The 24,480-nt window shown below is 37.9% G+C and overlaps 1 protein-coding gene across 1 annotated transcript in view; it reads left to right on the top strand.

Annotated features, from left to right (window-relative positions):
* The window catches only part of LOC126481445 (serine/threonine-protein kinase Genghis Khan), a 382,862-nt gene that overhangs the window by 160,341 nt on the left and 198,041 nt on the right, over nucleotides 1-24,480 (top strand). The window contains exons 11-13 of the mRNA XM_050105210.1: nucleotides 6,435-6,577; nucleotides 15,864-15,970; nucleotides 18,671-19,130. Of these exons, the coding sequence (XP_049961167.1) occupies nucleotides 6,435-6,577; nucleotides 15,864-15,970; nucleotides 18,671-19,130 (710 nt within the window). The remainder of the gene's footprint in view (nucleotides 1-6,434; nucleotides 6,578-15,863; nucleotides 15,971-18,670; nucleotides 19,131-24,480) is intronic.

Here is a 24,480-nt window from a genome sequence, read left to right as displayed (position 1 = left end):
TCTTGACAGCTCGTTTGATAGATGGATCACCGTCAAAAGTGTCACATGTCTGCCCTCTATGAGACGTGTTAAAGATGGCTGGAATTTAGGCCAGGATGTTGTCACAAGTCAATCACTCACTGAGTGGAGTGCCCTAGTGTCAAGAAACTTCACCATGTAATACTTGTAAACACTTCGCGACACCCAATGTCATGCCAGTGTCATTTTATGTCAGTTTTTTCTCCCCAAAAATTTTTTCATAAAGCGTAAATCACAGGAAAATTGTGAATATGTTGACACAAAATCGGGTGTGAATTAATATTGTCAACATAGGAAATTGGATGGGAGCGATAAAAAAATCTTGTAAATGGCGGGAAAATGTTAATTCTGGGAACATAATAGGAAGGGTATACTGTATTAATATAAATCTGGAAATGGTACAAACACATGCAGAGTTCGTGAGAAAATTGATACAATCAGACTTGATGACCAGTACAGTTTATTTTCTCTGTGCGAATGAAGTGACGTCAACATTCCAAAACTTTGACAAGGACAACATTGTGTTAAGACAGGTGTGGGAAAGAGGGCGGGAGGGGGGTGGGGGGGAGACAACTACACCGCAGCATGAGACAAAAATCTGAGATACTTCACTGTTCCGGGGGTGGGGGGTGGGGGGGAGACAACAACACCGCAGCATGAGACAAAAATCTGAGATACTTCACTGTTCCCACAGAGGCTTTGGGGACACCAGAGCATTTTGTTAAAAATTGGGACTGGCCTGGAAAAATCAGGATGAATGGTCCTGGAAAAATTGGGATGAATGGGAACCCTACTCGTGTCATCGTATTAGGATTTGTTATAAATGAGCAGGGCGTGATTAGAATAAACAGGAACACTTTTAATGTAGACCAAGGGTACACACTTGGTACGGTATGGATTCAGGCCTGCAAGGAAACAATAGCGCCAGTTTCAGATGTGATGCACGTGCCTTTTGCTACCTGATGCGATTGGTCCTGTTGCAGATCAGAGCTGCTACAAACTACACAACTCACCTTCCGCACACGCTTCATTTTGGCCCTCTCAGATTAGTTCCTAATGCTGCAATAGTGCCCATATAAGCAGAACGCCATGCCAGTCCCAGCAGTCAGTGGTTTTATACTCCTGATGGTGAAGGCAAAGATAGCCATTGAAACCTTGAGTGTTTTATTTAAAAGGATGCATCTTGTAAACCAAGAAGATTTTATTCAAGAAAGGCTGTCTGTTTTGCAATTTCTTCCAGACTCACCCCACCGATTAAACTTTATTTATTTTAATGAGTAGTAACACTTATACATCCTATTTTCACAGTGCACATTTTAACATGAAAACTTTTTTGGGGATGGTACTGTGTTATATTATAAAACCTTACTGCTGGTCAATGATCAAACCAATGTTACGACCATGGTTACATTGGCCTCCTCCTGGGTCTACTGGTGTGTTTGTGCTGTCCAAAGTCACTGAGTTTTCATCAAGACAGCTCATGGAGCATGACATTATGGGAAAAAAAAGCACATTGGTATGGTTGGTATCTAGTGGTGGAGGGACTGGGAAAGTTTATTATGGCTCGTTGTGCCATGATTGATTGTCATCAGTGAAAGGTGTGTAGACTCATGTTTTCCTCATGCTGGATGTTGACTGCATGACAGCAGTTATTTGCTGGTAATCCTCATGTGTCATGTTAGTGTAGCGTATTTGGCTTGCACCATCCTGGGTACCAGCCATCAGAACCCAAGTCCATCCTCTCTGTTGATGCTACTAGGGTGTTTTTAATTAAATATTGTCATGGCTTCTGTGATTTTGAGCTTCACCATCTCTGGTTGCTTGGCAAGCATGCAGGTTTCATTGAAGTTTATTCCTTGCCACAGTCTTTCTGGTGTTTTGTCACTGCAGATTTGTTGTGCTGTCCAAGATGAATGTAGTGCTCTTGTATCCATATCTGAATTGCTACTGGCCTGCTGATTTTGCAGATGTAGACTTCTCTGCACTCACATTCCACCTTGGACATACATGCAATGTGCAGATTATCTACCTAGTTCTTGGTGGAGCCTAGCACATCCTGCTGTTGCAGAAAATGGACTGGACACCAACCGGCGAGGGTGTTCCCAGTCTAGTCAGTGACTTTCTTCTTGTAAGTTAAGTGCTGTGCTGGCTGCAGTTTACCAAGTTCCTACATATCTTTTGGCCTTCATTATTTATTGCCATGGCTTTGGGACCAATTTAGGGCTGTAACAACTGGCCAAGAATGTTGTTTGTAGCCTTTTGAGCTCATATGTTATTTTGTGAGCATTACTTAGGCACTGCATGCGTGTAGTCAGAGAATGGATGACTGAGTTTATCTGTTGTGGGTGGTGGTTGGATTGGGCATGTCTGCAAACTGCAACCAGCAGTGCACTTACCTTATGTTGAGAATATCATTGACCACATTAGTAAACACCTTTGCAAGGTTGGTGTTCGGTCCATCTTCTACAGCAGCCACAAGATCCACGATGTGCTGGACTCCAGCCTTTCATTTTATTTCTTGCAATTATGCTCCATCCTTTTATTTGGTTCCTTGCAGTTATCTCGTAAGCATTTCATAAATTCTTACACTGGTGTCAGGCTTCTTACCAGTACGCACACTAACCAGAAGTGCAGCCCAATTATTTTCATCACTTTTACACACCATCTCCTCCCTCTTTCAATGGCAAATGAAACTGAGTTAACAACAGAGATATAACTGTGTAGTTGAGCTTCTGTTCAGTAGTAAAATATGTCAAGATGAGAATAAAATGTTAATGTTATTGTAAATGGCAAAATTTAATGTATCAATTATGTAATACTCAGTGAAAGTGTAATGTGACCCCCTTTTCTTACCAGAAGTTCTTTGTTAACTTGCCAGCATAAGTTTAGAAGAAAAAAGAATCTTGCCAACACAAGTTCAGAAGAAAAAAAGAATACCCAAACATGATACTACAAAATGAAAGACAACATTCAACAACATTGGCACTGACACAGCTGCTGCACTGCTGCTGTATTTGTCCTCAAAGACTGGCAAAACACACGTTGTAAACTGACTGCCGAAGACTTGAAGCTTCAAGTAATTTTAACTTGAGCTGCTGTAGTAATTGTGGAAAGTAAAAGTAAGAAGAAAATGGGATTTTAAAAAAAGTGGATAAATGGCCAGTGAAGGTCATGGACAGGAAACACTGAAGAATATAACTCAGAAATAAGTGAAAGGAGATATATTGGCATATACAGTAAAACAAGAAGTATGCAAACAGGGAAAGTAGTGGACTTGGATCAAGATCCAATTTGAATCTGTCTTCGTTTATATTCTCATTTTAATAATGGTTCCTGGAGAAGTAACATTTGTTACAGTTCGTGCTGACATTCTGAGAACTAGTACTTTGTCATACGTGAGAACTTACAAGTACTTAATGTTGTGACAGTGCCACGACATTTAATAGTGCCGCCACGTCAGTACGCGCAAACGGCAATAGAGGCGCTCCGCAACTCGGCTGAGCGCGGGAACGCCACCTAGCTACGAACGGCGCCGGCCGCATGTCACGGCACGGCAGTCGAATGACCGATACGGAATTGGTAGCATGTAACCAGCTATTGTTTCTACGTTTGTATATCCACACAATTTATTAGTGATTAAAGGTTATAACACTTAATTTTATGATAAAAGTGCATAGCTCATGTGAAAGGCACACATTTACAACATTCTCCAAAAGCGAAATGTCAGTAATATTGACTAATATTGACTATCTGCAGTTGTCATACACTTAAATCACGTTCTTGTATGTGCTTTCTTATATCACACAATTTTGTGAGATAACTGAATTTAAGCCTATAGGATACTTGTGGCACAACTACCTAATAGCAGAAAGCAATTCTTCCTCCACAGGAAGGCATCAGTATGAGGTATAAACTATACAACACACAGAAGTGATTCATGGTAGCTGCAATGCCATTCTGAACTTGCAGACATTTGATATTAAAAATTCTTTGGATTTGAATTGTGTCATTCAATTCAGAATCTTCAGATCCAGCGTGTCGTCCTTCTTGTTGAGGCTTTTGTCTGCAAGCTGTAAACTGGGCAACATTGTAGGACTTTTGCAAATTTGGGAAGGCTATTACCCACATTTATTGCTGTAAATGTTCATGATTGGCCGGTCAGTGACATTGATGATTGGAGCAAGCATTTTTCATTGTCCAAGAGGCTGGAGGGTGGGCTTGAGTGGTGCCTTCTTTTTGTTTATGTTTTCATGCCCAAGTGACATTTTTTGTAGCACTGAGAGGAGGCAGGCTAAAGCCACTGTCATGATTAAAATTTATTTGGTTTTTGCATTGATGCAGTGCTTTTGCACAAATGAAAACATTAGCAAAGCCCATATCATGATCATGTTTCGCTGCCTTCTGTTAAGGCTTACGTTCCTGAGGTAAACATTTCATTTGTACAATTTTACAATTTCTTAAACTCCACAAGCTGTTTCCCCTATGGAAGCTTTCTCACTCTTGCACCTCATTTCATGTTCCTCGGCAGTTGAAGCAATGTTAGCATTCATTTAGGCTTTGTACCAGTTTTCAGAGCCCACTACAAGATCATATTTGATACATGAGTTGTTTGTTGCTTACTTGGATAATGAGAGATCCATGTACAAGGTGTACAACTTTGCCTCCGCCATTTTTTCCCCAACATTTGAGGCTTTAATGAAACAAATTGGTTACACATGTATCATTCAAAGTATTTTCCATCGTTGGCTGCTACTTTGCCCCATCTTTCGGGCAGTGTACGAATCCCGTGTCGAAAAAATTGTTCATCTTGTGAAGTGATCCACAAATCAATCCAATTTGTGACTTCTTCATGAGATCGCCAGTGTAGGTCAGCCAGGCCATGCGCCATTAATCTGAACAGGTAATAGTCAGAAGGAGCAATGTCTGGAGAATATGGCGGGTGGGGCAGGACTTCTCATTTTTAACATTTCCAAGTACGTTTTGACCTCTTTTGCAATGTGGCGTTGAGTGTTGTTGTGCTACAAAATCACTTTATCGTGCCTCTCACTGTATTGCGACTGTTTGCCTTTTAATGCTCTGCTCAAATGCATTAATTGTGTTTGATAACAAGCACCTGTGATTGTTTCACTTGGTTTTAACACTTCATGGTACACGACGCCGAGCTGGTCCCACCAAATGCAGAGCATGATCTTGGAGCCATGAATATTCGGTTTGGCCGTCAACGTGGAAGCATGGCCGGGATATCCCCATGATTTTTTGCATTTAGGGTTATCGTAATGAACCCATTTTTCGTCCCCGGTCACAGTGTGGTGCAGAAATCCCTTCCATTTTTACTGTTGAAGCAACTGTTCACAAACACACAAAAGCTGTTCAGCGTCTCTTGTTTTCAGCTCACACGGGACCCAAGTTCCTTTCTGAATCATGCCCATAGCCTTGAGATGTTTTGAAATGGTTTGCTGTGTCACTCCCACTAATCGTGCCAATTTTTCTTGAGTTTGATGCGAGTCTTCACTCAGCAATGTCTCCAATACTGTATCTTCGAAAACATTCTCTTTTCCACCACTATGTCGGCCTATGATGTTAAAATCACCGTTCTTGAAGCGTTGAAACCACTCATGACATGTTCTTTCACTAATAGCATCCTTACCATACCTACTAGAGAGCATTTGATGAGACTCAGCCGCTCTTTTCTTCATATTGAAACAAAACAGTAACACCTCCCGCAAATGACAAGAATTAAGCTTGTAAACTGACATTTTCAATCAAGAACAACTTTATGATGCAGACACAAATCGACAAATGTTTGAATGAGTTATGTTGACCGAGGTCCAAGCTAACTGCCTGATGTCTGCGATCTGTTTCTTTTGTCCCCTACTTGCCGTTGTCGTCACCTATTGGCAAACGGCGGAAGCAAAGTTGTACACCTTGTAATTGGCATAGCTCTTATCTGGACATTTTAGCTCATAATCAGTATAAATATCATCTGTGACCCAGTATCAACTGTCTAGATTTGGATGACTTTTCATGACGGCTTTTGGTCGCAGTATACAATCACATGCATGGTTGATGCTGTTAGGATTATTTATGGAGAGTAAACATAATTGTAAGCACTTTGAAACAGGACATAAGGTAACTCTTGTCAGATTTCAAATTTCTAGGCATTAACCATGAATCAGTAACAGTAGTAATAATAAGAAGTAAATAATAATAATAATAATAATAGTAATAATAATTTGAAAAATAATTTTCATGCCAAATAGTAAAGTTAAAATCTTCTTCAGAATCATGATGACAGAAAAGAAAATTCATATACCAGTACTTATATTATAATCTATGTCTTCAACAGTTTTGTAGTATCCACACTAATTCTCTTATTATCAAACCTATCTTATACATTTGTAAAAAAATAATTTCAGAGTTGGAAGATAAAATGAAAGATCTTCAACAGATAACAAATCAGAGGAAAGACCTGGGCACTGAAAGTGATGTGCAACAAAAAATAAAAGACCTTGAAAAGAACGTCAGGATCCTAAAACAGGAAAGAGACGAAGCTCAGAAGGTATGTCAGGCAATCGTTAGTAATGATACAATGCATTTACTTGTCATTGATGTATCTTGTGTTTCAATACTGCATGCTTGTAGGATATCTGCATTACATGACAAGACAAAATTGTGTGTGTGTGTGTGTGTGTGTGTGTGTGTGTGTGTTGTGTGTGTGGGTGTGGGTGTGGGGGAGGTATGTGCGTGTGCACCTGCACGTTTTAATAAATTCTGGTGAGAGAAAGATTTGTTTCCCAGTTACCTTGGAAACTCCATTGTATGGTAAAGTGGAAGGATTATATACTCAATATATTGCTCTTTGACATATTGTGGCACGCAGATTTGTACAAGACAAATAGACATTAAACTCTTACTCATAACAGACTGGAAATTTGTAAATGTCGTATGCGTTACAGGACACTGGCTGAAATCAGACCAAATTTGCTCAGTCAACATACCTGGTTACACTAGCATCCAAATATTGCTGAAAAGGTCAGAAAGATGGAGATGCTGCCATATTTATAATAAAGTCCGTGAAATACAGAAGTTTCAACCAGTTTGGTTATTTAAACACAGATAGGATTTTGAGCTAGTTGCTACTGAAATTTGAGAAACAATTATAATTATTGCGTGCTGTTACCATTCTCCAACAGACATTGTACACCATATTTACAAATTGTAAGTCGAGGTTAACTTCCCAAATTTGTCACTCAAAAAATACAGGCTCATCTTGTATTTCACAGAGCAAACCGCTGCTGCTTAGGCAACACTTTTACATAATTTGATAAAGTATATAAGGGTCTTCTTACATTTACAGATGAAGTTTTGCATGTTGAGATCACATGCAGATTTACTTTGAAGAATTTAGAAGAGCGGGGCTAGGCAAATGATACTTACATTCAAACGGGCTCAAGATCTCTCAATATGCTGAAGTGCACTATACAGTATCGATGGTGCTCGAACAATCAGGTGACATTTGACTCGCATAGTGCTAGTGCAAGGGATGCACAAGAAACTGTGAACCATCTGCTACTACAATGTATTGCTGTGCTTAAAATTTGATAATTTTATGAAGAACGGGAGGAAATAGCATTAATTTCAGTCTTACAAACTCTTGTTGTGTTTGAACAACTTTGCACTAAAGGTTCTCTTACATATATGGATGCTCTATACAAATTTTAATGCTGCTTTTTAAGTAAAGGTTACATACAAAAGCAAAAAGTTGTCCCTTAAAAAAATTACTTGATTCACAACCCAGCTCAATATTTTATTGGGTTGTGAGAGACCGTAATGATTTACTAAATGAGTTGCAAATGGGAAATACAGTCACTGCTCACATGTTAGAATACTGGGATAAAAATTGTTATCAGCCTTAGCGCTCTATGATGACATTCATATGGTCGAATGACTGCGATCTTTCATTTATGTATTACGTGCTGTTGTTGCATGTTACCTGCAGCCTAGAAGATGTTGCAATCCGTTTTTCACAGTATTTCAAGCACAGAATTGCAGGAAGGGTGGAGGGAGGAACTTGGATGAGTGCGGTACTGATATGGGGTGGGGGAGTGGATGAAGGGGGGGGGGGGGGGGTGCTGAATGTGCAGCAAATATTATTGTGCTGCCTAGCAAGGGAATCTGTGCCACGTACGCTGGCATAAACATTTACCACATGTACACAGCAGTTTGCTAGAATCAGTTTGTAGTTGGAATTAAATTGATTTTAAAATTTGACAGATTCTATGCAATAGTATTCATTTCTTCAGGAGACAGTAAAAGTCTAGATACGGGCCAGTGGCATACTTAAGTGTTTCGTGCTGAAATGACCATGACCATGACCTATAACTTGAATGAAACGGGATGTGTCAGCCACTGTTCCTACACATTGTTACATTTTTCTTATCAGTATGGAAGCAAAATCTGATATGTTTTTCTGTTTGGGGGGGGGGATAGGAGGGGGGGAAGACAAGCTGAGTTCTCAGGTCTCAAATCCCACTGTAACTGCAACATATTTGGCAGAAACAGCCAAATATACTATCTCTACCAGGTCACAGAACCTTTGGATACAGAAAGTAGTTATCACTCTGCCAAGTCCTCTACCTCACAAATGTCCTCCCTTCAGGCTGCAACAAAAAATACACATTAAAGTAAGAAATTACAGTGGTGAAAATATGAAAACTTTCGGTGATTCCGTAACAGTAGAAAAATGGAATGAAGTATATCAAGCTGATGATAACGGCCAAAAACATGGAATCTTTTTTAAATACATTCCTTTAACAGTTCAGTATTGCTTTTCTTCTCAAACTGAAACATATTAAATCAAAAGAACCCGAAAGGAAGCCATGGATAATGACTGGCATAAAGATTTCCTATAGAAGGAAGAAAATTGCTGAAGTACTTAAAAAATAACAATCTCTTTTCCTCTCAAGAGAGATGTATTAAGCAATATGTCAAAGTCCTTAAGAAAGTTATAGCACAACCTAAGCAAACAGCAAATGAAACTATGTGGCAACATCCTCAAACGAAGCAAAGGTGGTGTGGAGCATCATAAGAAATTAAACAAATTGGCTGTCTTGTGAAGATGTAAACACTACTGTGATCCACAACAACTCTAGAGCAGCTACAAAGCCACACCAAATATACAAAATACAAAATTTTGTAGCCTCTATGTTCTTCTCGGAACCAAGTGCTGATGAAATTAAATGCAAAGACCCTCAAAAATAAACACTCTGGAATTGATGACATTCTAGGTTTTATCATTAAAAACTGCATAAATAAAACAAGTACCTCACCCTCTAACATGCACAATTCACCATTGAAGAAAGGTGCATTTCCAGATTGTATGAAAGTGACAAAAGTTAATTCTCTCTGATGCTCAACATAATTTCAGGAAAAATAAATACACAACAACTGTTAAATATGAGAACGTGCACTCCACCCTAAGTACTCTAGATAGAAAACAAAAAACAGTCGGGATCTTCTTAGATTTGTCAAATGCATTTGATGTCATAGACAACATAATTCTAGTAGACTAATTGGTCATATGGCATCTGAGGGATCCCTGTAAAATAGTTCAGCTCATATCTCACAAAAAGGAAACAGAGTAACAATAAAATACAATGATCAAGGGCATATCAGATAGGGGTAATGCAGGAGTAGGTTTAATAATGAATAAAAAAATAGGAGTGTGGGTAAGTTACTACCAACAGCATAGTGAACACATTATTGTGGCCAAGATAGACACGAAGCCCATGCCTACTACAGTAGTATAAGTTTATATGCCAACTAGCTCTGCAGATTACAAAGAAATTGATGAAATGTATGATGAGATAAAAGAAATTATTCAGGTAGTGAAGGGAGATGAAAATTTAATAGTCATGGGTGACTGGAATTCGAGAGTAGGAAAAGGGAGAGAAGGAAACATAGTGGGTGAATATGGATTGGAGGAGGGAAATGAAAGAGGAAGCCGCCTGGTAGAGTTTTGCACAGAGCATAACTTAATCATAGCTAACACTTGGTTGAAGAATCATGAAAGAAGGTTGTATATATGGAAGAATCCTGGAGATACTAGAAGGTATCAGATAGATTATATAATGGTAAGACAGAGATTTAGGAACCAGGTTTTAAATTGTAAGACATTTCCAGGGGCAACTGTGGACTCTGACCACAATCTATTGGTTATGAACTGTAGATTAAACCTGAAGAAACTGCAAAAAGTTGGGAATTTAAGGAGATGGGACCTGGATAAACTGAAAGAACCAGAGGTTGTACAGAGTTTCAGGGAGACCACAAGGGAACAATTGACTGGAATGGGGGAAAGAAATACAGTAGAAGAAGAATGAGTAGCTTTGAGGAATGAAATAGTGAAGGCAGCAGAGGATCAAGTAGGTAAAAAGACGAGGGCTAGTAGAAATCCTTGGGTAACAGAAGAAATATTGAATTTAATTGATGAAAGGAGAAAATATAAAAACACAGTAAATGAAGCAGGCAAAAAGGAATACAAACGTCTCAAAAATGAGATTGACAGGAAGTGCAAAATGGCTAAGCAGGAATGGCTAGAGGACAAATGTAAAGATGTAGAGGCTTATCTCATGAGGGGTAAGATAGATACTGCCTACAGGAAAATTAAGGAGACCTTTGGAGAAAAGAGAGCCACTTGTGTGAATATCAAGAGCTCAGATGGAAACCCAGTTCTATGCAAAGAAGGGAAAGCAGAAAGGTGGAAGGAGTATATAGAGGGTCTATACAAGGGCAATGTACTTGAGGACAATATTACGGAAATAGAATAGGATGTAGATGAAGATGAAATGGGAGATACAATACTGCGTGAAGAGTTTGACAGAGCACTGAAAGACCTGAGTCGAAACAAGGCCCCGTGAATAGACAACATTCCATTGGAACTACTGCAGGCCTTGGGAGAGCCAGTCCTGACAAAACTGTACCATCTGGTGAGCAAGATGTATGAGACAGGCGAAATTCCCTCAGACTTCAAGAAGAACATAATAGTTCCAATCCCAAAGAAAGCAGGTGTTGACAGATGTGAAAATTACCAAACTATCAGTTTAATAAGTCACAGCTGCAAAATACTAATGCGAATTCTTTACAGACGAATGGAAAAACCGGTAAAGCCGGCCTCGGGGAAGAACAGTTTGGATTCCGTAGAAATGTTGGAACACATGAAGCAATACTGACCCTATGCTTTATCTTTGAACCTAGATTAAGGAAAGGCAAACCTACATTTCTAGCATTTGTAGACTTAGAGAAAGCTTTTGACAATGTTGACTGGAATACTCTCTTTCAAATTCTAAAGGTGGCAGGGGTAAAATACAGGGAGCGAAAGACAATTTTCAATTTGTACAGAAACCAGATGGCAGTTATAAGAGTCGAGGGACATGAAAGGAAAGCAGTGGTTGGGAAGGGAGTGAGACAGGGTTGTAGCCTCTCCCCAATGTTATTCAATCTGTATATTGAGCAAGCAGTAAAGGAAACAAAAGAAAAATTCAGAGTAGGTATTAAAGTCCATGGAGAAGAAATAAAAACACTGAGGTTCACCAATGACATTGTAATTCTGTCAGAGACAGCAAAGGAGTTGGAAGAGCAGCTCTGAACGGAATGGACAGTGTCTTGAAAGGAGGGTATAAGATGAACATCAACAAAAGCAAAACGAGAATAATGGAATGTAGTCAAATTAAATTGGGTGATGCTGAGGGAATTAGATTAGGAAATGAGACACTTAAAGTAGTAAAGGAGTTTTGCTATTTGGGGAGCAAAATAACTGATGATGGTCGAAGTAGAGAGGATATAAAATGTAGAATGCCAGTGGCAAGGAAAGCGTTTCTGAAGAAGAAAAATTTGTTAATATCGAGTATAGATCTAAATGTCAGGAAGTCGTTTCTGAAAGTATTTGTACGGAAGCGAAACGTGGACGATAAATAATTTAGACAAGAAGAGAATAGGAGCTTTTGAAATGTGGTGCTGCAGAAGAATGCTGAAGATTAGATGGGTAGATCACATAACTAATGAGAGGATATTGAATAGAATTGGGGAGAAGAGGAGTTTGTGGCACAACTTGACAAGAAGAAGGGACCGGTTGGTAGGACATGTTCTGAGGCATCAAGGGATTACAAATTAAGTATTGAAGGGCAGCGTGGAGGGTAAAAATCGTAGAGGGAGACCAAGAGATGAATACACCAAGCAGATTCAGAAGAATGTAGGTTGCAGTAAGTACTGGGAGATGAAGAAGCATGCACAGGATAGAGTAGAGTGGAGAGGTGCATCAAACCAGTCTCAGGACTGAAGACAACAACAACAAAGGTCATATTAAACCCTACTACTCTGACTATGACAATATTGCATAAGATGTGTCCCACGGTTCAATGCATGGACAATTTCTGTTCCTTCTCTACATGAGTGCGTTATTGTTGAACGTCAGTGCCACCACTTGTACACTCTTTGCAGACGGTACTAGTGTCCTTGTTACCAGCAGAAGAGAGTATGAACTGCAAGAGACCATAACTGAAAATACAGGTGGCTGGGTTACAGGTTTGACAGATGCAGCCTGATAGTCAACACAAAGAAAATCACTTACCTGCACTTCTGCCTGAGATGATAGAAATCTGTACCTGATATGAAATTGCATGGCACTAAAAATCCTCCCCCCCCCCCCACCCCCCCAGAAACAATATTTTTAAGCCTATGGACACAGGACAGCTTAAAATGGGAAAAGCTCATTAGCAAAACATAGGAAGCGTAACAAAGTGTGCTATGCCTTGTGCATCCTTGTATACTGCACAAACCAGGAACTGTTTGCGCTGCTTACTGTGCATGATTTCATAACATAATGCCTTATGGTATCATAGTCTGGGGAGACTGCACATCTAGCTCAGACATTCTCCTCAGCCAGAAGAGACCTGAGATAGTAATGCCAACTAATAGCTGCAGACCTCTCTTTCAAAAGTCACTCATTCTACCCCTTGGCGGTGTGTACATCTGAAAAATGTATAAGTTTATAAAATGTAGTATTGCAAAATTCAGCAAAATTGTGAATATCCATGATAGAGGCACTGTTGCTGTTTGATGCTTCTAATGTGGACAGTACTTTTTATGAAGTCATTAGTGAGGGAGATTGATTTTCAGAAAGTTGAACTCCATGTTGTTCAAAAAAAATGCATACCTCAGCCTTTAACCCAGGCATTCAACTGTACAACAGTCTGCCATCAGAAAATAAAAAAAGAGGAAGTATCTGACTTTGTTCAATAAGAATCTAAAAATATTCTTGCATGATAATTGCTTTTGTACTGTGTCTGAATTTTTTGTCCTTACGCGTGGGAAAAAATATGAAAGTAATTGCAGGATGATTTTTGCAAAAGAAATAAACACTAATTTAAAATGTGTGCAAAAAGACTTGTGTTATACCACCTCCAACTATTCAAATTGTGTGCTCTGCTGTGTGTGTGTGTGTGTGTGTGTGTGTGTGTGTGTGTGTGTGAGAGAGAGAGAGAGAGAGAGAGAGAGTGAATGAGTGAGTATAATATCCTTGTATATGTGATAGGAATATAAAACAAAAAGAAAATTGTAATAAAAGAAAAGTATGTAAATTATGTTTTGTAAATTTTCAAAAAGTAATTGTGTAAAACCACATTTTGTAAATTTTCGTCATATTGCTTAATGTCATCATACATCACCCAATACCAAAAAGAGCATGGTTATTAAGCAGCTGCTGGAGATATTAGGTAGTGGTGTGCAACATGTTAAACAGCCAGGCATTCAATGTAGTGGATGGCTACATCTTGTCAGTGCAGATAGCTGATTATTTGCCACGTACATGTAGAACTTTATATACTAATTTGGCAAAGCTGACTTACTCATAGCATAATGAGTTGCAGGATGGTGAGCAGTAGAGGCGTAAGGGTGGAATAACAGATGGTTTAGGTTGTGTAAGCAGGGACATGCTACGTTTGGGATGTGAGGCTAGGATTTTATATAGGCTGACCTTCGTCTCATAGGTAGTCTAATCAACACAAAGAGCATTGAGTTTTTCAAGACCTGTAAAGTATTGAATGATAAGGGTCTGTGGTTGCTTCATAGTGGTGACAAATCATTTGTCATCAGAAGAAATGGTGCAGTGAGTCTATTACTAACCAGGATATTATCAGTCCATAAGGCATCTGGCAAACTTATTTGCAAATTAGAATAAGCTTTGCTTTGCATTGCAGACACTGCACCCACAAGTGCCTTTGTTGTGGAGGAGGACGAGCTGTCACCATGGAGACACTGTTGCTTTTGCTGCAGGCAATACCTTTTGTGAAGTAATTACTGAGGTGGAGATCAACTATCAGGGCAATAATCCATTGAGAAAAGAAGGAAGTGCAAAGACAGTTAGGGAGTACAGTGTTAAGGTTCTTGAGGAATGAACAGAGACTGCAGAATGTCTAGTCTAATCGGTAGCAAGAAGAGAAAAGCAGCTTACTGAAGTATATAATTATTCACAATGAATTTAAAATTGGAAGTTCCGAGATTCACTCCCATGCTTGTGGTAGTTAAATCTTTTTTAAATCCTAACCTGTTAGTGTTTGCTCTTGTACTTGTACTTGTGTTTGCCCTTGTCCTTGTGGCCACCCGTACCACAAATTTTTCAGAAATTTCCACATGTAGGATATGAGAAAGCTCTGTAGGTGAATCATAATATATCAGGCAAAGTGATGAGGATTGATGGCTGATAAAATTACATCTTAAATTTAAAAAATGGATAAAAGTACCATATGTATAATGTTAAGGAAAATAGTAGCACCACAGAATGTTCGTTTTGGACTGTACTCAGGACACTGGAAGGTTGGATTGTACCTTCGTCACACCTCTCTTCATTAGTCATCACTGTCTTGGCCAGGAATGATTCATCTTATTTTGACATTTACTATATTTTTATCAGGCCTTGTTGGTTATTCAAAAGTTTACTTGTAGCTTTGCGAGTGCTGCCAACTTAGGTAGTGTACAAATGTGTAGTGCTGCAGTAGTGATTATGCGATGAATGGTTTATTGTCGTCGTTTTTGCTTTGTTGTATTTTACATTAAATGGTATTATAATACAAAGGAAGCTTGTGTCTGGAATCAAATTGTGCATATTATGATGAGCACTGACCTCCCTCCCCCACCTCATGATTTGTTAATTATTGATTGGTATGCCCAAATTTTTAAAAAGTCAAGTGGTACACAGTAACAAGAAGTTTCGGAACCACTGGACTAATGTATTATGTAAGTCATTTTTATAATGGTCAGTTGGGGGAGTAAGGGTCATAAATATATTCTTTTAGAGCTGTTGTAGAAATTGATATTGTTATTGTGGTCATGAAATATAATGTTCTCGTGACAAGAAGCAAATTTCTGTAATATTCTCCAGTCTAATTCCATTAACAGTCAAACTAAATTTTCTCTGTAGTTTGAGTTTAGGAACAATAGAATTGGATTTTGAAGAAATATTCCTCTATTTTTTGCCATTGTCTGTTGTATAGTATGCAGTGTTGGTAGTTTACATCGATCACTTAGTAGATGCATTGTTTCTATTAAGTTGCATGTAGTGAAAGTATAGGTGCCTATGTAAAAAGTGTACTAATTTGCTCCATACAGATATTGCAGTTAAAACTGGAGTTATTTTAAGTGTTGTTCTCGGCCAAATAAACATTTATTGATGGAGTGAAATGAAGATATATATATATTTATTACTGTGTGGTTTTATGACAATTTATTGAGATAAAGTGAAGTATTGGATTTCATTGCATCAAAAAATCTATGTTCGGCTTGTTTTTTGACAGGAAAACCTTGATGTCCAAGAGAAAATTAAACTTCAAGAGAAGGAACTTAAAGATGCTCTAAGCCAGCGGAAGTTAGCAATGACAGAATACACTGAAGTGACAGACAGGTAACATTCTTTGTTATATTGTTAAGCTAATGTTATGTATATTGCTATGTCAATATGTAACATTGATTCCTATTGTTTTGTAGGTATTTTTCTCAAGTATTATTATATTTTGAACATAAACAGTTAAACATCTGTTACATCAAATAGAAGGTCGTGGAATGTAACATACATATGCTGTGTGGTTGATAATTGTTCTTCAGTGGATCAAAACTATATACCATTCTCTCTATTTTAAAAATTTAATTCAGTTCCCACTATCTGTTGCAGAAGAATCATTCATAAAGTGCTGTTAAGTCCTTATGTTTTGACAGATATTTCTCTTACAGTATAATCTTGAATAAAATTGACACTAGCGATATGGGGAGGGGGGGAGTTACAGTAAAAAACCTCTTTCTTGAGGAATCTGTGGAGACCAAGTATTTTTTCCTTAAACAGGGGTTTCTCTTAACGGGGAAGGAGTCACCCAGAATCACAGTCCAAGCCTGTTTAAGTGACATAAGCGCTATTTAATTACAAACTTAACCAATATCCTACACTACATATTTAAATACATTAGAAACACATATACATATATAATCGCACTTTTCACAGAATACATCCTTTATTTTTTAACAAAGTCAAGAACTGATTCATCTACATGAAAAGAGGGAAATTAGTACCTGGGGATATTAATTCCTTGTACAGCAACTGCAGAAGGTTGAGTAATGGCCCTCTCTTCCTCCTCTTACTCCCCTTTTATTCTTCTCCTTCTTCTCCTTCTTCTTCTTCTTCTTCTTCGTTCTTCATTGTTGTCACCACTACTTCCTACCTCGCAGCATTCATTCACATGCACTTCACACATCCCACATTTGTACCAGGTGCAGAAATATGGATGTCATCATCACAGACAACAAAGTCCTGAAATGTCACATTTTCAAGAAAATCTCTGATTCTACTCCTGTCTTCTTCTGGAAGAATTTAATCTTCAACAGCAACTGATATACCCCAACCACCCATTGTGAAACAATTTAACAAGTTCTGTTGTGTTACACAATTCCAAGCAGCAACAAACATGTTGAATCTCATCACTTCCTTCCTCTCAAGGATTGTAATTGAGTATTGCATGACTGCTTCTCATATTTCGCTTTAACAGTGTATGTCATGCCCAGATCCAGAGGCTGCATGTGAATAGTGCATTTCAAAGGAAGGAACACAACATTTACATTCTTCAGAAGTATTGTTGCCTGAGATTCTTTACCCTTAATGGAATGTGTTTTAGTAGGAAGTAAATTGTTAAAGATGCCAGTTCTATCTCTATTGAAAATTTCTCTTGCAATTTTGAAAGAATATTTTCCACATCACAGAACGTTGTCAGGTGAAAGGTCTTCTGGGCAGATTAAAACTGTGTGCCAGACCAAGACTCTAACTCAGGACCTTTGCCTTTTGCAGGCAAGTGCTCTACCAACTGAGCTATCAAAGCGCGACTCACGACCCGTCCTCACAGCTTTACTTCCGCCAGTTTGGAAGGTAGGAGATGAGATACTGGTGGAAGTAAAGCTGTGAGGATGGGTTGTGAGTCGTGATTGAGTAGCTCATATGGCAGAGCACTTACCCGCGTAAGGCAAAGGTCCCAAGTTCGAGTCTCAGTCCGGCACATAGTTTTAATTTGCCAAGAAGTTTCATATCAGTGCACACTCTGCTGCAGAGTGAAAATCTCATTCTGAAAGGTCTTCCTTTTGCATGCAGAGGAACCATTGGCTTTGGCAGTGTTGCAGGAGTTGGCTGTTACATGACATAATTCCCTGTCCTGTCAAAAACTGTACCTTCATCTTTGATAGGCCAAAATATATACAACACTTTGCCTTGTAATCACATACAGTCTTCTCAAACAGCCTAACTTAAGATTTCAGCAGTGTGGTAAAAATCCAAAACTGTCTGTTTTAATGGCTTATTTACAGAAGATTTGATTTTTAGCAATACCTTTTTTTTTTTTCAAAAAATTGTTTGTATGATTTATTATGCCTTCTGAGTTTCACTTTGCAGAAAGTCATGACTGATATGACAGAATAAACAATATAATATATATATTTTTTTAAATATCAAAACAGTTGCTGAAGTGTGCAAAGAATATGTCAGCCATAGTGAGAACACCCTTTCTGTAAACTGAATTTGTTGCTCATTGTATAATTTTCTTTTCATGCTATTATTGCAATGGAATAGGTGCATGTTTACTCCTGATTTACCAATCTAGCATAACAATTTTGTGCAAAATTGTTTATGCATATCTGTTCTAAACATTTTCCTGTTGCTATAACCCACATACAGTAACTTTATTTACTCATATCAGAAATTTGTTTCAGCAGACGTGTGTAAATGATGTTACTAGTTATGACTGTAGTAACTATTACTAATACAACTCTTTGTTATAAAATATGTATGTTATTTGTGTGAATGATCAATTTTATTTATGTTTCTGACAATGCCTCATAATCGGTAACTATTTTAAATTTGCACCTCCCTGAAATTCTTGCTATTTATTTGTACCAACTAATTTGTAAACTACTTTATAAAACATTATGAAAGTAGACTGACATGGTATCCTCTTTGTTCTTGTTCACAACCACCTTAAGTGCCTTATTTCTCCAGGGTTTCTTAATTCTTTTTTGTGATCACTGCATGGCAATGTGTGGCATAGGTTGATTCTAATATCTTCACTTACAGGCTGTCAGAGCTGAGACAACAGAAGCAGAAACTTTCACGTCAGGTCCGGGATAAGGAGGAAGAGCTGGAAGTAGCTATGCAAAAAATTGATAGCCTTCGACATGACATTCGCAAAGCAGAAAAACTTAGAAGAGAGCTTGAAGCACGTGTAGATGAAGCTATGGCAGAGACAGCAAAAGAACGCAAACTTAGGGAAAGAAGCGAAGAATATTGTAAACAAATGGAGGAAGAAATTGAGAAGTTGCGACAGAGGAGTATTATAGTAGGAGCTGATATTTCTGTAGCTAGCCAGTCACATGCATCACAGGAAATAGCAAGGTTAAAGTCTGAGGTAGAAAAGCTCCAAGTTCAGTATAATGAGAGCTTACAGCAGCAACAATCAAGATTTAATTTGGAGTGCTCAAGCCTGAGAGATCAATTACAAGACTCAGAGAACAGGAGAGAGACTCTTGAAAGAGAGGTAAAGTATTACTCCTTGTATATTTCCACACTCTGTGACAAATATGTTTAATGCATGTTTATTCACTCGTAAAAAAATTACTCATACCTCTTATAACTGGAAACACTTAAACAAAATTTACATTTCTACAATATACTTGCAGATGTGTCATATATGTGCTAGTGCTTTCCTCGTTGTTTTTTGCCTAACTAACAGTATTCTTTTGTGATGAATGGAATAATTTGTAATTGGCAAAAATAGATTAGCCTTACTGATAGTAGGAGTCGAAGATAAATCCAAAGCTGTTGTATTCACATTTCATTTCCTATAAAGCTCAAGAGAAAACAATTAAGACACAGTGGATATGGTAAAGAAAGGGATACATAATTTATATCAGGGGGTTAATTCCTGAAGAAATTGTGGCAAAGGAATACATAATTTACGTTGGGGTTAATTTATGAACAAGTTGTGGTTATGAGGAAACTCGTAAAGTGTTTCCTTGGATGAAATCAAGGAATTTTTAATTTCTTTGTAGTGCAGTTAATCTAGACCATATCCTGGCATTTTATGACACCACACATCAAGGCAAGCAAAAGATTCATCTTGAAATCTCAGTTTGCTTCCAGTCTACATTTAATGAAAATTTGTGTAATTGTTTTGGAGTCATATACATTTTGCTGTCTAATCTAATTATGAGCTTGTACTTATTAACTTTGTGTAACATAATTTTACTTCATACCCCAAGCTACAGTTCTCTGTGTTTACATTTGCCTATGCTTGTGCCATGTCTGCCAATAAATGAAAATGTTATCAGTCGACAAAATGAAGGAAAATTTTAAAAAATTGTAACATATTCATTCCCATCTGTCTGTCATGTAGAAGTTGATACTGTACACAGTGCTGCACGTGGTTACCACTCTTCTTCACAGTGTATCATTCACACATTCAGAATTGTGTAAAGTCTTCTGTAATGTCTGCATGTTGTCAATGGATTGGGCATACAACAATGCATTTAAATGTCCCCTTAGCTAGTAATCCAGTGAGTTTATGTCTAGCAAGTGGTGGGGTGGGATCGGGATATGCTACTGGACCTGCTCGACCAATCTGTTGCCCATAATGTTGTGGTGATTTACTGTCACACAATCTGTAGGAAATGGGGTGGTGCCTGAGGTACTGCCTCACAATCTGTTAATCTGCTTGGTGAAGTATATGTTCCTATGAACCTGTTACTGACAATTCCTGCCCATTGATACTGAAGTGACCCCAATTCCTCACTTCCATGATTGATTGAGAATTTTCATTTGCCCATACATGTGTATTATGGTAATTTACTATCCCATTGTTTGTGAATCCTGGGTCATCTATAAATAAAATGCAGACTGTGGACTGCAGATCTTCCGTGGCCCATATCTGAACAGGCACTAGTTTCCAGATGTATCATTACAGGAATTTTTCTTCTGCTTTTGACTGATGCTGCCTCATGCAGGACTGTGCGGCACTTTCTTTCTTTCTTTTTTTTAACACCCTGTATACTATTTCCACATTAAGCACAGTCTTCCTTGCAGCCTACACAAAATGAAGACAGGAATGAGTTAGCTGGCAAGTGAAAGAGGGATGATGAATGAGAACACTTAAACTGTGCCAGCTTTTAAGCTTTAATTATTTTTATAATCTTCTCTCTGCTTCTGTATCATACATAACTGTCATTCTTATGTTCGTTGTCATTTCCATTTCTGTCCCCTTGTTAACTGCATATATTAGAAGAACAGCAAAAACTTGAAAGCTTATGCAGTTCTCTGATATGTAAGTCTACCTATACATGATCTTCCATTTTATAGAGAAAAAGTAATGCAAATAAACACCATGTGTGAATTAATTAGTCAAATAAATAAAATTTCTTTTCAGAAACAAAAATGATACAGAATATGCATTAAGTAATTCATGAAGAGCAGTTGAGTTGTCATTGATTTTAAGCTGTGTATCACTGCTTGGTAAAAAATTTATCTTGTATTCTCAACCATTCAACCTAGTGTCTTTTTGTTCCAAACATCACTTCCTGTAAATTTGTCTGTATCAGCTTGAAGACATGAAGCTCAAGTGGTACCAACTTTTAATTGTGTCATAATAGTGACAAAATCTACCATTGAATTTTTTTGTTTTTGTTTTCTGCAAGTTCTTCAGTGAAATGTTTCACTTTCATTCTTGCACAAAAGATGAACAATAAGCAGTTCTTTCAAGTGATAAACTCTTTGTAGATAATCTTGTCTTCGAAGATATATTGTATCACTCCAAGCTTAGGAGGAATACTAAGAAATCCAACAGAATTACTTGTTTGTAAGACAGAAAATGTCTTCTTTCTTTGTGATAACATGTGAGTGTTTCATCTATGTACATGTGCATGTGCATGGTTACCCTGCAATTCACATATAAGTGTTTATCAGAGGATACATAGAACTACTTTCAGATTATTTCTCTACCATTCCTCTCTCGAGGAGCACATGTGAAAAATAAACACCTATATGTAAGCACTGGTTTCTCTATTTTATCATGATGGTCATTTCTCCCTGCATATGTGGGAGCTAACAAAATATTGTGACACTTAGAGGGGAAAAAATAAGTGATTGAATTTTTGTGTGAATATCTCATTGCAACGTGCAATGCAAAACATCTTTCCTTTAATGACTGCGACCCCAACTCATCTCTAACACACACTCCCCTGTTTCAAGCTGCACTTCTTTGACCTTTTTCAGTGTCTTTTGGGAATCATATCTGTTAAGGATCCCTTACCACACAGCAAATACTACAGAAGAGTACAGTGAGCATCATGTAGATAGTGTCTTTACTGCCAATAAAATGCAGTCTTTGGTGTGCCTTCCTCATAACATTTTGTAAGTGTTGGTTCAGATTTAAATTGTTTGTGATTGTAATCATTAGATATTTAATTGAATCAACAACCTTTACATATGTGTGATTTATCATCTAACTGAAATTTAATGGATTTTATTTAGTATCCAATTAGAGGACCTCACACTTTTTATTGTTCAGGTTCCATTGTCATTTTTCACATAATGCAGTTATCTTATCTCAGATTGTATCCTAAATTCTTTAGGTTGGAATATAAACTATATTGTGAAAAGAGTAGATTGCTACTTACTGTAGAGATGACACATTGAGTTGCAGAAAGGCAAGATGAAAACACAGCCACATAATAAGCTTTGTACCAAAGCCTTCTTTAGAAAAGAAAAATGCGCAAACATTCACACAATCTTCCACACTTTACACATACTCATGACTGCTATCTCCATAACAGGATTCCTCTGCGACATTAAATAATGTGGATACTGTACTCCATACCATTTTCCCATTTTACACATTTATAAGATGTTAAGTTTCAAAGTGTGATGAAGAAAAGTCGTATTATTGGCCGGATTGGGAGGGATGTGAGGTGTGATTGCTCCTGTTAACGTGTGTGTTTTTCTTTTCTGAAGAAGGCTTTGGCTGAAAGCTTACACGTAACTGCCTTTTCATCTTCCCTGACTGCAGCTGTGTGCGTCATCTTTACGATGAGTAGCAATCAATTCTGTTCACAATATTGCTGATATTCCTGAACTGTTTTTATAGACAGAAAACAGCAGAAGGCTTATAACACTTGCTTGGAGAATCACAGATATAACTTTGATTTCTCCAGATGATTTCCCATCAGTTACTCTGAACTGGGACTTTTCTGACAGGAAATCATAAATTGAGGTGCACAGTTGAAACTGTCACTGGATGTGGTGATACAATTGAAACAAATTCTGGCAGTACTTACAGATGAAATCTTGAACAGTTTGTTATTAACTGAGTATGTTTTTTCCCTGTCCAGTGGTGCATTTTGTATACATACAGAAATAAGTGCACCCAGCTGTGAATGAAATAGTTAAGTGTCTAATTGTTCACTTTAAGAAGACTCTGCCCAGTGAGTCACAGGCGTAGCTGTATTGGTAGAAGACAAATGGCCGTGATCATTATTGACAGCTTTCTCAGCTCAGCCAACTGGTCATCCTCAGCTAGCAGACAACATTGTGTTCAGTCCATCTACATATACGTAGTCGAAAATAGACATAATATGCAGTGATAAAGCCACAGAAACGTTTCATGTAATGAATTGAGTTTGAAACAATTTAAATTTATGGAAGCTTTGCACACAGTATTGAAGCTAAGACTGGTAACTACTGGACGCAAGAGAATCGATCTGAAGTTACAGATCATATCTGACTTATATTATACCAGTTGCTCATGTTAACCACTGGGTTGAGAGTCTTGAGAGAGTGTATGGTTAATGTAACTGAATTGCAGTAATGACAGATAACCTACACCATGCTCTTTACGGTGATCTGCAGCATGCATATGTATAATAAATCTAAGAAACAGAGTTAAATTAGATAAATAAAAAAAGGAGAGAGGAATGTAAAATTTACATGCAACAAATAAAACCTGTGACACGTATTAGGGTAAGGAAACAAAATATTAACAACAGTTAAGTTTAGCAGATCAGCTAGTAACCAAAACATTTTTTCCGTGAAATGTAGTCCAAAGAGGGAGACTGATAACAGAAACACAAACCAGTGGTTCCCAACCTTTCTTAGACTGTAACCCCTGAGTGCAATCAAACATTAGTTAGTACCCCCCCCCCCCCCCCTCCCCACCCCATCCCCACCTCCCATTATCACCAACCTTAGCAACTAAGTAAATTGTAGAATGAAAGACTTTTCTTGGAACACTTTTATTTTTTAAATGATGAAATGTGAATGATATTTAGTTTGTGGGTGTGGGGTTTTTTTAATGAATGACGAAAGAATTCCTGGTGCGTTGCAAGTGCTATCCACAACTTCTCGGATAAAAAAGCTAACTATCCACAGTGAGGGTGTACCCATTTAATATCAAACAAGTTCAGATGTGCACACTATACTTGCTGTTTGTGAATAACTTGGTTGCTGGACTCCTTACTTCTGGACTGGATATTGGATAATGTCAGGCTGTTATGCTTTGTGTCTAACCAGCCTAATAATAATAATAATAATAATAATAATAATAATAATAATAAAGTGTACAGCCCTATGTAGTTACTGCTGTGTTGTTCTGTCAATTACTTCATTTATCTATTTCGAAGCGAGTAATGAAGCAGTTTCTGGATGACTCAGGTACCATCTACAACTTGGAGAAGACATTTTCTTGAAACATTTAGCATGTGTCACAGATATGTCTCACTTTTATCGTCAGCGATGTACAGGACAAAGCACAACATGAGTGTAGTGGGTGGACTATGTGAGGAACCTGTAACCTCCACCGGATTAAACTGAGGAAAATTAATTATTGATAACTTATATAA

This window comes from Schistocerca serialis, chromosome 5, assembly GCF_023864345.2.
Source record: "Schistocerca serialis cubense isolate TAMUIC-IGC-003099 chromosome 5, iqSchSeri2.2, whole genome shotgun sequence".
In the NCBI taxonomy this organism is placed as follows: domain Eukaryota; kingdom Metazoa; phylum Arthropoda; class Insecta; order Orthoptera; family Acrididae; genus Schistocerca; species Schistocerca serialis.
This window is presented reverse-complemented; position numbering and strand designations above follow the sequence as displayed.